Source organism: Schistocerca serialis, chromosome 2 (assembly GCF_023864345.2).
Source record: "Schistocerca serialis cubense isolate TAMUIC-IGC-003099 chromosome 2, iqSchSeri2.2, whole genome shotgun sequence".
Classification (NCBI taxonomy): Eukaryota; Metazoa; Arthropoda; class Insecta; order Orthoptera; family Acrididae; genus Schistocerca; species Schistocerca serialis.
The window spans coordinates 110,340,288-110,355,449 of NC_064639.1; the positions used below are offsets into that span (position 1 = coordinate 110,340,288).

A 15,162-nucleotide genomic window follows, 5' to 3' on the forward strand; every position below is an offset into this window, starting at 1 on the left:
TCTGCCCCTTGAAGAGCCCATGGGCCTCCCCTTTACACCTCGCTCCAACAAAAGATGGCACTTGGCACCGATGTGGTGACTTTTAGGCCCTCACTGCCAAGGTGGTCCCCAGCTGCTACCCAGTGCCCCTCTTGCTACAATGATGGCCTGTCTGGCGCAATTGTCTTCCGCAAGGCTGGTGCAATCGTCTTCCACAAGGTAGATTGCTCAAAAGCATTTACATTTATTCCAGTTGCCCATATGAATGTGAAGAAGGCAGTAGTAATCACCCAAAGTGTATTTATGCCCTTCTAGCTCTGCAGTGCTGCCAAAACTTAGCAACACTTTCTCGAGAAAGTCCTGCATTGAACCCTGGGTTGTTTCATCTACCTGGGTGATACCTTCGATACCTTCATCTACTCACATGATCTCACGGATCGCTGCCAGCACTTTGAGGAGGTATTTTCCTGCCTCCAAGAGGCAGGAGTTATCATCAACATGGAGAAGTGCATCTTCAGTGTTCCAGAGATCGACTTCCTTCGACAAAGGCATTAGCTACGGGCTCTGTTCACTGGACGAGATGATCCAAGCTGTTGCCATATTTCCACACCCCACAACTTTCAAAGAATGCTGCAAGTTCCTAGGGATGGCAATTTTTTTTCCGCACCACTTGAAGAATGCTACAATCATGCAAATGTGATTTCAGCTCTCTGAGACTGTAGACGTGTGTGTAAGTTGCGTTTGTGTGAGTGTGTGTGTGCGTGTGTGTATGTGTGTCTATTGCTGACAAAGACCTTAATGGCCGAAAGCTATAATTGTGTGAATTTTTTTTTGTTGTTCCTATCGTGACTCAGCATCTCTGCTATATGGTGAGTAGCAACTTTCCTTCTCTGGTACTGTTGTATTTAATTTAGTTATTGTGCTAGATTAGGTTCACCTATGGTACCTCAAGTTCATTTGTTTGTATTTGCATATTTCCTTGACCACTTTGTTAGATTGGACCTGCTTATCTTACTACAAGAACATTAATAATGTTTCTCATGTTGTCTAAATATATGTGTAAACTGATGTGAAACTTCCTGGAAGTTTTGCAGGAGAGCTTCTGTGAAGTTTGGAAGGTAGGAGATGCTGGTGGAAGTAAAGCTGTAAGGATGGATCATAATTTGTGCTTGGGTAGCTCAATTGCGAGAGCACTTGCCCACGAAAGTCAACGGTGACGAGCTTGAGTTCTGGTCTGGCACACAGGTTTGATCTGCTATTAACATTCAAATGTCAGAATTAAGTATTCATAGCTCCCCGCTATATCACTACATAATCATTTCACATAATGGCAGCACAGATGAAGAGGAAACATTATTTGTGAACAAATTGTCTGAAATCAACAGTCATATTGTACCTAACACTGTACCAGAAAATATTTTACAAAGAATTGCTTTCCTTGATTACTAAACATCTTGTTATATTTTACAGCATAGAGTTACACTGAATGCGGATTATGGATGGAAATAAATAAAGAATAAAGTTAATAAATTGGCTTTGTGAATGTATAATGTCTACACAAACAAATAAAAAATAATTTATATCAATTAAATTACTTGTACGGTATTCCTGGATGACAGATTTAAAGATAGAGGTAGAATAATAGTAATGAACTGGACAATGAAATGTGAATTATTTAAGATTTTGAATGATTTATTAAAAAGGTTCTGTGTAATATCTGTTTCATAATAATAAGATTCAATTGTTTTCTCTTATAGTGTTGATAACAATCCACATAATCATCTACATCTATACTCTGCAAACCAATGTGATATGCATGAAATAGTGTACGTCCCATTGTACCAGTTATTAGAGTTTCTTCCTGTTCTATTCACAAATGGAATGCGAGAAGAATGATTGTCTGAATGCCTCTGTGTGTGCAGTAATTGTTCAGATTTTATTCTCACGACCCCCATGTGAGTGATATATAAGGGATTGTAGTATATTCCTAGAGTCATCATTTAAAGCCGGTTCCTGAAACTCTGTTAATGTACTTTCTTGGGATAGGTGACACTTATCCTCAAGAGCCTGTCAGTTCAATTTCTTCTGTGTCTCTATGACACTCTCCCAGGATCAAACAAACCTGTGACGATTCGTGGTGCCCTTCTCTGTATATGTCCAGTATCCCCTGTTAGTCCTATTTGGTACAGGTCCCACACACTTGAACAATATTCTAGAAATGATCACTAGTCATTTGTAAGAAATCTCATTTGTAGACTGATTGCATTTTCCCAGTATTCTACCAATAAAGCAAAGTCTACCACCTGCTTCATCCATGACTGAGCCTATATGATCACTAAATTTCATATCCCTACAAAGTCTGACCTCAGTATTTGTATGAGTTGGCCAATTTCAACAGTAACTCATTGATATTACAGTAATAGGAGATGCCATTTTTTAATTTGTGAAGTACACAAGTTTACATTTATGAACATTTAAAGCAAGTTTCCAATCTTTGTGCCACTTTGAAATCTTATCATGATCTGACAGAATATTTATGCAGCTTCTTTCAGTTAGTATTTCATTATAGATAAATGAATCATCTGCTGAAAGCCTGAGGTTACCATTAACATCGTCTGCAAGGTCGTCAATAAGAAGTCCACACTGGCTGGATAATAACATTGTGTCAGCCACTACAATTGTATGAGGAACAGCGTTTTAATGAAATTAAATTGTAAGTATAAGCCTATACAAAAATATTATGAGTAAATCAATAGCTGAAAAGACATGCAACTACAGTGTATGTTATGGTGCATAGGAAAAATAGGTACAATAAAATTTTTCAACTAAGCAGTATAAATTCTGTTTTACCGTAATACCCATAGACATATCTCTGGATTTTTATGAATGGTGATTTATTTGTCACATAATGTAAATTTACTAATCAAATGGGTAGGATGCAGGAGATGCATAAATGTATAACATAATTTCATTTGTATTAAAGTACACATAAAGAATGGCAGCAACAATTTAACAATTGTGTTTTAATGGAAACTATTTATAAATAATTGCCCCTACTGTCAAATTATATTTCATTAATTCCTTTAGTGAGTAGCATTTCTGAAGGATAGCATCAAGTAGCTTTCTATTGCCAATGGAGATGACTTCATGTTTAGAATGTTCTTGCCTTCTAGTTTGCTGTAGATTCCCATATGTGGGGAGTTCTGAACATGTAATTGTAAATGATGAGTGCAAGGCACAAAATAATCTTTTTTCCTTGAGTTATGGAAATGGTTATCCTTAAATAATTCTAATTTACTGTACATGAATATGATAATTTTGTAGATGTACTGCTGTGATAAGGTTCACAGTTGGACATGCCAGTCATTCAACATTTCCTATGATATGGAGTATACAATATTGTTCATGACACACTGAAATGTTTTCTTGATGCCTAAGAAGCTGACAGATAACCAGAAGGACCAGTGAACAACAAGAAGCTTGGGTCACTTAATGCACTGTGCCACAGAATGGCATGACTTTCTGAAAGGAATCATCACTGGTGATGAGTTGTGGGCATACCACTACATGCCCAAAACCAAGCAGGCCTCTTTGGAGTGGAAACATGCTGGTTCAACAGTACAAAAAGAATTCAAAGTGACTCAGTCTGCTAGGAAAGTGCATATGACAGTGTTCTGGGATATGCATGGTGTGTTATTGGTGGACTTTGTGGAACACATGACCACTGAGAATGATGTAGCCTACATTAAAACTTTGGTTCAGTTGCACCGTGCCCTGTGTGACAAACACCACAACATTAATGCTGATGGTGTCAAACTGCTTCATGACAATCCTCACCCCCATGCTGCTGGTTTGTTCATGAGAAAATTGCTAAATTTGGGTGGGAGGTGGTTCAGAATCATCAGACTGTCATCGGTTTGGTTCTATGAAGAAACTGCTGGGCAGCCAATGATTTGCAACAGACACCAGACTCAGATGGCTGTACTCCAATCAAATGGACTTCTATGAACATGGTGTATTGAAACTGGTACCATGATGGGAGAAATGTGTTGGGAACATTGGTGACTATGTAGAAAAGTAGGTAAAAGATGTAACTTCCTAGGCGATTTTTTTGTTTTGTTACCCATTAACCTTTTTAGTAATAAAGTTATTGTGTGTTACTTTCCAAACTTCCCTCATATCTGCACTTGAGCCTTGATCCTGCAGAAAAATTTTATTTGGCAATGAAGCTCATGTCAGCATACTTGTTATCACCAAGTGAGATACTGCATTTTGCATCCAACATTATTTATTTGTTTAGTTATGAGAAAAGAAATTAGGCTCTGACATTTTTAAAACACCTGTCTACACCTTCACATTTCTCTGTGCAGATCACTGTGTTACCCATAAACCAGGAGGATATTCTTATTTATCTTTATATTTTAGGGAATATATTTACTATGAAATTTTTAATTTTGGAAGAAGTACTGATCATATTTCCCAGTACCTCCATTTCTGTATTTCAGTATGAAGAAGGTAATTGGATTTCAGTAGCAAAAGAAACCACTCTACTACCAGCCCATGATAAGCAGACACGATGACGATTACAAACAAATTATTAAAAAAATATGTGAGATATAAAGCGTTTGTTATTTTACCTGTTGGATGATCATATTCACTTTACGTTCCTCATCTTGATCTGCTCTCTTCCGTGCTGAAATTACTTGTCGCATTTCTTCCCTCTCTTTTTCATATCTTTCTTTCTCTCTACGAAGTTTTTCGTTTGTGGTTCTTAACTTTGCATGAGCATCTCTTAGCTCAAGTAGGTCACATTGTAACTGTAATGGCAGATATGAATAGCACATACAAAAGTATTAATATTCTCTGTTGACCATAAAAAAACAAGTTGGCAACAGTTGTTAAGAGAAGTATTCAAGCAGCAATACTTAAAACCAAAGGTATTAATTCATTTCACCGAAACAATATAAACGGCTTTAGAGTAACATATTCTGATGGCAAATTACTTTTGGCTGTCAGTATTCTGTATGCAATAATTTGTTATTAAACCAGTAGTACTATATATATATCTTTGCAACATATCCATAATTACTTCACTGCTAAACATCACAAAGATCTAGCATATCTTACCTCAGAAACTTTCTTTTTATTTTCCTCCTGTTCTTCTTCTGTTGACTTCTTCAACTGGTCTAGACGCCTCTTTGCTTCAAGACGTTCTTTATCCCTTTCTCTTTCAACCTATTATAAAACCAAAATGATTACAATTCTGTCATTTCAGTATATATCAAAATGGTAAATAATTCCAATCATATTCAAACTTCAAAGACAGTTCTGCTTTGTTTCTAACTTCTAAAACACATCGCAAAATTAATATAGTTGCAAATATGGTACCATGAAACATGAACTGGAAAAAGTTACTCCTATTAAAATTGCCCTTACTTCAAACAATGTTTGGCGCAAATCACGAGCAAGTGTTGATGTTTCTTGCAGAAGCCTGTGTTGCTCTTCTCTCTCCTTCTGCCATGCTAACTCCATGCGGGTTCGCATTCCTGCTATCTTTGTTCGACCAGTGCTCAATATCCTGTCCTCTTCTAACTGAAATAGGGGAACCATCAATTAATCAGTTGTAACACATTAAAACTGTACTGTCAGGTGCACATCATGATACCATTGGGCTGAAATGCAGCAAAACCAAAATATTTATTTTTATTCAGTTACTTAAAGCTTATATCCTTACACATGACTATTAGGGACAGATTAAAATTACACATAAAAGCCACAGAAATGGCATCAATAAGAAATTCATGTGCCAGCTTATGAGCCACAAAATCATGCTTCTTATTTAATAAGGCACATCTAATAATAGATTACTTAAAAAGAAGTATGGTTATTTTCAATAGCTTCTGTACATAAATTATATATGTGATTATTGTTACCAAACAGTGATAGACTGAAATGTACCTCATTAACTCTTGACTGCATTTCTGCCAGTTTGATTTCCCATGAAGACCGTTCTGAGACTAGCTCAGTTTTCAGCTTGGAACTCTCAAGTCTTGCTTCTGACAGTTCATCTTCCATGCAGCTGACTTGTTGCTCCAAAGATGCTATTTTATTCCGCATTTCTTCATCCTAAAGCAACAATATATAGAAGAAAAGGACTTCTAATGTCAAATACTTGTTTTATTACTATAGTTCCTATTTTGGTCAGAAACAGTGTGACATTGAACTAGTGCTCTCTGGTTAATATTACAACAGCTCTATTATATATGTTTTCTAATTTTAAACAAATAGTGCTCTTACTTCATCCACATCACCATCTGCAGATTTACTGTCCTTTCTACTTTTCTGTGGCATTGCTTTCAGGTCTGCAATTGTCTTTTGAGCAGCATCCAGCATATGCCTGTAATTGTCACGTTCTCTCTTGAACCTGGTAACCTGTGCCTGTAAGGACTGTATTTCCTCTCCAATCAGTGCCATCTGATTATCGTAACGTAGTTTTAGCTGAGCTACTTCTGCTTTATGTGACTTTTCTTCTTGATACAATCTGCAAGCACCAGAAGAAATGTTTTAAAATCACAGTGGAAAGCAGGTCTCTCTGGAAGATTTCAGATGCATACCACAGAAAGGTCAGTGTTTTTGAGCTGTAATTGATATTTTGAAATCACGATATATTGTCACCAAATGATTCAATTCATTTATTTAAATATTTAGATGTGAGTAACATTCCTTAAAGAACGTTCAGTTACATTTAATTCTAGCAATCAAAGTTCTATAGTTAAAGATTAAGAAGATTTCATTTTGGAGTCAAAATCTTAGTGCATACTCAAAACAGCCAGACTAGAATATACAGAAAATCAAAATTTTTAGACTTCAGCACACGACAAATACTAACATAGTATTCTAAGTTTGTAAAGCAGCATTACAGAAAATATAAAGCATCATAAACAGAAATACATCAGTCTTTCTTTCAAAGATGTCTGTGGTTTCTACAGTCATATTAGTTTATTTTCAAACAAACAATACATTTCTGATAAAGCAAAATGTATGGGGGCTAAGTGCAGGTTACATAATGCAAATAAACAAAACAGAAGCAAGGTATACAGTTCTGTTTCAGTTTAATAAAAGTAATCTTGTCAGAAAATATTCAGCTGACTGTTAAAACAAATGGCCTGCAAGCTTAGAAAAAAAATTGTTTTAGGATGATATATCCTTCCTGAAGATCAGAGTGGTTGTTCAAGACATCTTGACAGAATTGTTGGAAAGAAAAACTCTTACTGAGAAAGATACAATATTACCAAAGGGGAACTATGAAATCAGCTGTATGAGTACCCAACGGAATATTTTGTCAATCACTGCAACAGAGAATATATTATCTGGACTCTTTCTAGCATAAACAAGGGTATCTGAAATAATTAATCACTCTTGTGTACTTGACAAATTGTAGAGCCCGTGTAGCCTTGGGCAGGAAGGAGACTCAATAATATTATATCTGAACAACAGGAAATAGTATGAATTTAAAATACATAGGCCTACAGTTTCTCGACACCTTTTCTAACCAATTTATAAGCAACATAATGTCAGATGAAAATAAAAGAAAATATTACATGTATGTACCTGATGGTTTTAACAAGATCAAAAATTTTGAGACTCTTCATGGAGTAGTGGAATATTCTCGGTGGAATAATAAAATATTTATAAGAAGAGAGGGTAATGTAGCTGAACATGAATTGTTGTGACATACTTTAAAAAAATAAAAAAACCTGGGGTACCTGCTCAATATAGACTTTTCGTTATTCTTGAGAATTGAACAAGATTCCAAATCTCACTTTGAGCTCTTCAACAATCTCAGAATTCTTACAGTCATTTCCCCATGCATTTACTCCTTAATGGTATAAGTACCCAGTAATGATTTTCATTTTCAAGTGCAGCACAAGTTTCCAACCACAACTCAACTCACAACAATAATTTGTATTTCTTTCAGATGTACAGCCATTTTCCAACCACAACACAAGACACAACAATAATTTCCATTTCTAAAATTCATAGTGGGTTTTGCATTTTGGTGTAAAAATTGTAATGGGTTACTTGTAGTCATTAGGCAAGAAACTGCAAATTAAAATCATATAATATTGGTCAGTTATTCTAAACATGAAGTGAACTATACAGTGTTGAAAATCAAAATTGCAAATAGCCCAATTTTCTTACAACAGCTACATACCTTTTTTTCTTTGACCACTACTATTGTATTTATGTAGATATTAAGCATGTGGTAGTAGATAAAAAGCAGCTACTTTGTATAACTGCCAGCTTTTTTTCTAAATGTTGTAGAGAAGTTCTAGTGAAATGGAAAAACTTTTGGGTTATAGAAGAACACTCACTGAAAACCTGATGCATTGAGTCATCTATAGGCATACACAAAAGGAAAGACGACTTTCTAGCTTTCAGAATAACCACTTTTCAATTTGCTATCTTTCAGAGTAATAATTTTTCAAACTAGATTAAAAAACACACAGCAAAAAACACATACATTCACATGCACACATACACACACCTATGCCCCTACATGGTACCGGCTGGATGCATGTTGTCAGTGTTGTATTTTGGCAGGTGGACTAAGTTGTGATGGGGATTGTGTCAGGTGAGGGGGTAGAGGGAGAGAGGAGTGGCAGGCACAGAGAGGGATTGGGGGTGGGTGGCTAGCAGCTTGTTGGAGGGAAACCCTGATGGGGGATATCAGCTGACATCCTTTCCACACCAGAAAATCCCTCCCCTACAGCCTATCTACCCATGGAGGCAGGGAGAGTGATTGGGGATGGGTGGCTAGTAGCTTGGAGGGAGACCCTGATGAAGGATATCATTCCCACCCCTCCTACAAAGATGTCCTAACTTACACAATATCCTAGTCAATCTCTATGCCATTCCCACTCCCATGTCCTTGTCACAGGGATTATATCCCTGTGGTAGACCAGTGAGTAAGACCTGCCTAATCCACCTGTGAAAGCAGCCATGCCATGTACCAACTCTGCTGCAAACACTGCATAGCTTATTATGTTGGTATGACTATCAGCTATTTGTACAGTAGGATTGAACGGTTACTGCCAAACTGTTACCATGTAGAAAGCTGACCAAGCAGTGGCACAACATGCAGCTGAGCATTATGTGCTGAATTTCAACAGCTGCTTTGAAACCTGGGCCAACTGGATCCTTCCCTCCACCACCAGATTTTCTGAACCATGCAGATGGGAGTAATCTTTGCAACACATCTTTCACTTCCATAACTGTCCTGGCCTCAATCTCTGGTAACCAACTCAACAGTTACCCCTTCTTCCATCCTGTCACCACCTCCCAATTCTACCCCATATTGCCTTCAGCTTGCAATGCCCTCCACCAGCTCCAACAACTATACATCACTTATCTAGCCCATGCACCTGCCACCCCTCCCACCCATATTTATAGCCAGCAGACTGACTGCCCCCCTTCGAGCTGCTAGCCACCCATCTGCAATCCTTCTCCCTGCCTCACACCTCTCTCCCTCCACCCACTCCACTTGACGCAACCCCCACCACAACCTAATGCACCAGCTGAAATGCAGCACTGTTGCTGTTCATCCAGCTGGCACCATGTAGGATCATAGGTCTGTGATATGTGTGTGTTTTTCACTAGCTCAAAAAAGGAATACACTGAAAGCTAGCAAGTTATCTTTCTTTTTGTGTGTGCCTGTTGATAACTCAACACTCCTGCTTTTCGGTGAGTGGTCTCCTTTAATTCAAAAGTATTTAGCCTTCTTACTAATTTTACTGTGTTGATTTACAGCCCTTACAAGCAAAAATGGAGTGCAGCAGATTAATTAAAGTTAACTGTTAATACAGCCTACAAAATTAGATTCAGACAGCTACTTCTCTCTGGTAATGTATACCTTGACTCTTTCCACCTTCCTGAAGGTTCTCCTTCATGATGGGATCTAAAGAACATAATTTATGAATGAATGAACTGACCAGAACACACACACGTGCGCACGCACACACGCACACACACACACACACACACACACACACACACACACACTCACACTGTTGAAGTTGTATTGACCAAGATTTTGTCATTCCTAGCCCTAGACAATAACACTTAAAGTACAAAATACTAATCCTAGCTTTTGGGACTTATGTGTTCTTCCCTCAGAGAGGAAAGAGGTATTAGTTGGCAAAGGTTGGAAGCAAGGGCAGGTCACTCAGACCTTAGATTATGGAGGTCCCACCTGTGAGTGACCTACAGTAGGAAATGGCCCATTTTCTTTTCAAAGGAAACATCTCTGCAATACATTAAGTGAACTAGGGGACTACTGAAGATCTAATTTGGATGGCGAAAGGAGATCTGAGTCATGCTTCTCAAAAATGCAAATCTAGTGTCTTAACCACCGCAAAATGCTATCCTAAGACCTTAAAACATATATTCAGCTGGGAGAACATCCCAAAGATGATACTATAAAGAACAAAGAGAAACAATTTGCAATTAAACTAACATCCATTCCCTGAAAACCCTTTTTATGGTGTGTGTGTTCTGATTTTCCCATCACACTCTGTAGTGAGAGGTACACGAGTATAAGTAATATGTCACTTGACTCTCTTGGAATGAATGCTCTTGGAATTTTTACAGTAAGGTGCTCTCTGTGCACAGAATTTAATTTGTGTGTGTGACACGGTCACACTTATTAAATGACCCTGCAATGAAACACAACACCCTTCTTTGGGTCTTCTATAACCTCTTTATTAACCTACATGATGTAGAATCCAAGACCAATCAGCATTACTCAAGTATTTGTCAAAAAGGGTTTGTAAGCTAACTCCTTCATAGGTGAACTACATTTACAGGTACTCCTAGATATTTTACAGTTGTCATGATTTTCAGTGATTTATCATCAACTATGAAATCAAACAAAAGTTGATTTCTCTGTCAATTTATGTGTAATATGTCATTTTTATTTATGTTGAGGGTAAACTGTCAGTCCTTGTATCAAGAGCCAATCCTCTGCTGGTCTTCCTGCTTTTCACTATTTCCTGGAGTTGCAACTTTCCTATACACAATTATCTGTGAACAGCTTCACAGAGCTTCCAACAATATCCACAAAATGACTTACACGCACTATGAACAACTGATATCCACTTGGGGTAGGGCTGAAGTTATTTTTACATCCAGAGATTTCACCTTCTTAAGAACAAGGTCTTGAGTTTTGTCTGCTAGGAAGTTCTGAATTTGGTCACAAAACTGGTCCAGTATTCTGTAAACTCACACTTTGTTCACCAGATGACAGTGCTTTCTACAGTGTTTTGCAACTAATATCATTGCACTTTCCCAGTATCCTATCTGTGAACCAAAGTCTATCACCTGTTTTACCCATGATTTAGCATATGTGATTATTCCATTTAAAAATATTATGAGATGGAAAGTTGCCACTCATCAGATAGTGAAGATGTTGAGTTACAGATAGGCACGACAAAAAGACTCTCACAATTAAAGCTTTCGGCCATTAAGGCCTTTGTCAGCAATACAAACACGCGCACACACACACACACTCACTCTTACGCAAACACATTCATATACACTGGCAGTGTGGTTTCCGTTGCCTGAGACTGCAGTCATGTGTGTGAGCTGCATTTGTGTGAGTGTGAGTGTGTGTGTGTGTGGGGGGGGGGGGGGGCGGGGGGGGAGGGGGCGCACGCGCATATGTGTGTCTATTGTTGACCAGGGCCTTAATGGCTGAAACCTTTAATTGTGAAAGTACTTTTGTTGTGCCTATATGTGACTCTGTATCTCCGCTATGTGGTGAGTGGCAGCTTTCCTTCTCATAATATTGTTATGCTCCATCCTGGATTTCCCATTGTTCAATTATTCCATTTTATATTCTACAAATTCTTACATCCAGGCATTTGTGTGAGCTGCCTGATCCCTACTGTCTCACTCATATATAGGATACTACATTCTTATTGTTTGTGAAGAACATGATTTCTAGATCTCTTGTGCTACAACAATTTTAAGTTCCCTAGATTATCCACAAAGAAAGAGACTTACTTTTGTAATAAGATAGAAGCTTGGAATAATACTGATTCTCTGAAGCTAACTTTAGTTCACAAACTTTCATATTGACATGGGTATGATCACTACCAAATTCAAAATTAACTGAAATTTACCACAAACATACATGATATTGCAGTTATAATATGCGGAACACAATATGACAGTTATAATACATACAAACACATCTGTAGAAGAAACTAGGCAGCAGAAAAAGGTGGAAATTTTGCACCAATTACATAAGTACCTACACTTCAATTAGGGAGAAACAATTATCCAAACCACATATTGCTGTTGAATTTTTTTGATTTGGCAGTTGTAATTCTTAACCATCAGTTTAACAGAAAATACATTTGGGCACAACAGTCATGAACTTCACAAAAATATATCTTTATTCACATACATATAGAGAGAAACTGGAGGGGAATGATTTTTTTCAGTCAGAACAATGTTGCCAAAATGTTATAAAGTGCAATTGTAATTCACATCTGTTGATATAGTACAATTACATTCTTAACAGCATTCAGTGTTCAAAAATACACGATATACCCATGCCACGCACATGAGTTCGACACAATTAGTGAAAGATAATAGGGAAGAAATACAAACAGCACACGGAAACTATACATAAAATGTCAGTGTCTAGATTTTTGAAGAAAATTTTGCTGACACACACATAATCTCACTTGTACTCCAGGAGAATACAGGAAGTTAGTTTCAATATGCAAATACATGTGCAAAAACACAAATATTTTGCATGTAGATGGATTCACAGCACCTTCTATGTCAGCCTGCCAAAGATGAACACTGTAGCATCATTTAATGCCACTAAAACCAGCAAAACCCGTGAAACACATTTTTTGCACGAGACCACTAACAATACAAGTGCTTCCTCACAATTTCTTTGAAATATTTTGCTACTGCAGCTTCTGAGGTATGTGGTCTATAAAGATCTCTGATTACCATGTTTAATATACCTTTAATGCGTACCTTCATTGCAATGAACATAATCAATCTTTGACAATATGACGTAATTGGGTAGATAAAAAAATCTACTCACCAAGCGGCAGCAGAACACACATATAAAAAAAAAGGTTTTACATATACAAGATTTTGGAGCCAGTGGCTTCTCCTTCCAACAGAAAGTTGAAGGGGAAGGAAGAAGGGTGAAGGAAAAGGACTGGAGAGGTTTAGGAAAAGGGTAAGAGTTGGAAAAAGTCATCCAGAACACCGGGTCAGATGAGACTTAATGCATGGGATGAGAACAAAAGACTGATTATTGGCAGCTGCACAGAATGAGATTTGAAAGCCAGAGAAATTAAAGGTGAAAGAAAAAGTAATATGCAAGACAGAGATTACTGCTACAACATTGTGTTAACATGAGTTAATAAGAATGAAAGGAAAGTGCATTCTATGTAACAGACAGGGCAAGGAGACAGTGGAAAATAGACTGGTCAGAAAATGAAAGATGAATAAAACTAAAATGGAGTGAAAAAAGGAGTAGTTACTCTCAAGACCCATCCAGCTAGCCGCACCGTCTATCACGCTGCTTCCCAAGTGGGAAGGTGTGCCAGTTCCGGCGTGAATACACACAGCGGATTAGTGTCAAGGTCCAGTGTGCTGGCCAGCCTTTGGGTGGATTTTAAGGCAGTTTTCCATCTGCCTCGGCGAATGCGGGCTTCCTTATTCCATCTCAGTTACACTATGTCGGTGATTGCTGCACGAACAGTCTCCACATATGCGGTCACCATAATTGCTCTACCATGCAAACATTCGGGGTTACACTTGTCTGGTATGAGACGTTCCTGTGAGGAGGCTGCTGGTAGATGAACTGCACAATAACCCTGGGTATGGGGTGGCTGTGGCTTGTGTAGGGTTGTGAACTACTGAGGGCTACAGTGGAATGAAGCCTCTCCATTGTTGCTAGGTCCCCGACTTAATACACACAGTACACACAGAATACTCTGAAGAAATGTTGAGACAGAAGAAATTACCGTAAAATAAGGCCAGCTGGATGGCGAGAACCAAGGACATGTTGCAGCGTAATTCCCACCTACGGAGTTCTGAGAAACTGGTGTCTGGGGGAAGAATCCAGACGGCACGTGTGGTGAAACAAGCACTGAGGTCACAACTGTCATGTTGTAGAGCACACTCCTCAACAGGATACTGTGTGTTGCTAGTATACTCCCTCTGCCTATGCCCATTCCTCCTAACTGGTAACTTGGTGGTAGTCATGACAATGTAAAAGGCTGAGCAGTGTTTATGTGACAGCTGATATATGCCGTGTCATTTCACAGGACACTCTCCCTTTGGTAGTATATGTTTTGCCTGTTACAGGGCTGGTATAGGTGGTAGTGGGAGGATGCATAGGGCAAGTTGTGCAGCAGGGATGGTCACAGGGGTAGGAGACATAGGGTAGGGAGATGTATGCAGAAGGAGCATAGGGTCTCATAAGGATATTGCGAAGACTGGGAGGGCAATGAACAGCTATTCTAGGTGTGGTGGACAAAATGTCAGACAGAATGGATCTCATTTCAGGGCATGATGTTAGGAAGTCATGGCCTTGTTGAAGTAGCTGATTAATACATTCAAGACCAGGATAATACTGAGTGAAAAGTGATGAGCTCTGAAGTTGTTTTTAGGAAGGATCAGGCAGCTGGGGTAATTATGTCTGACTGGGTGAAGGTATTTAGTTGATATCAACATCAAGGAAACTGGCACGGGATTCAGAATAGGACCATGTGAAATTTAACTGCGAGAAGGTATTTAGAGATTCCAGGAATTTTAAAAGATCAGCCTTACTGTTGAGTTCATATGGCAAAGATGTCATCAATGTATCCAAACCAACCCCTTGTCAGTCTTTGTTATCATCTGTCTTTTTCAAACTGTCATCTGTTTTCTACCTTATGTGCTAGTCCATTTGTTTATTTATCTGGCACATAGACAGGTCCATTGTTATTTACAAATTTGCATATAACAATTCCATTGTTATTCACAAATTTGCCTATAACAGTTACTTTACATTTTACTACACTGCAGGGCCTTCTCCTAATCACCTTTCGCCAATTTATTTGCAAATTTGACAGCTACTTTATTTCCCAACCTCCACTTACCTTG

The 15,162-nt window shown here is 38.2% G+C and overlaps 1 protein-coding gene across 4 annotated transcripts in view; it reads right to left on the bottom strand.

Annotated features, from left to right (window-relative positions):
- Positions 1-15,162, bottom strand: part of LOC126456788 (trichohyalin) — a 378,453-nt gene that overhangs the window by 17,788 nt on the left and 345,503 nt on the right. For all 4 annotated transcript variants that reach the window (XM_050092572.1, XM_050092571.1, XM_050092573.1 and 1 more), the window contains 5 exons: positions 6,277-6,520; positions 5,938-6,105; positions 5,416-5,571; positions 5,107-5,214; positions 4,617-4,796 (listed from right to left, as the gene is read on the bottom strand). In XM_050092572.1, coding sequence (XP_049948529.1) covers positions 4,617-4,796; positions 5,107-5,214; positions 5,416-5,571; positions 5,938-6,105; positions 6,277-6,520 — 856 coding nt within the window. The remainder of the gene's footprint in view (positions 1-4,616; positions 4,797-5,106; positions 5,215-5,415; positions 5,572-5,937; positions 6,106-6,276; positions 6,521-15,162) is intronic.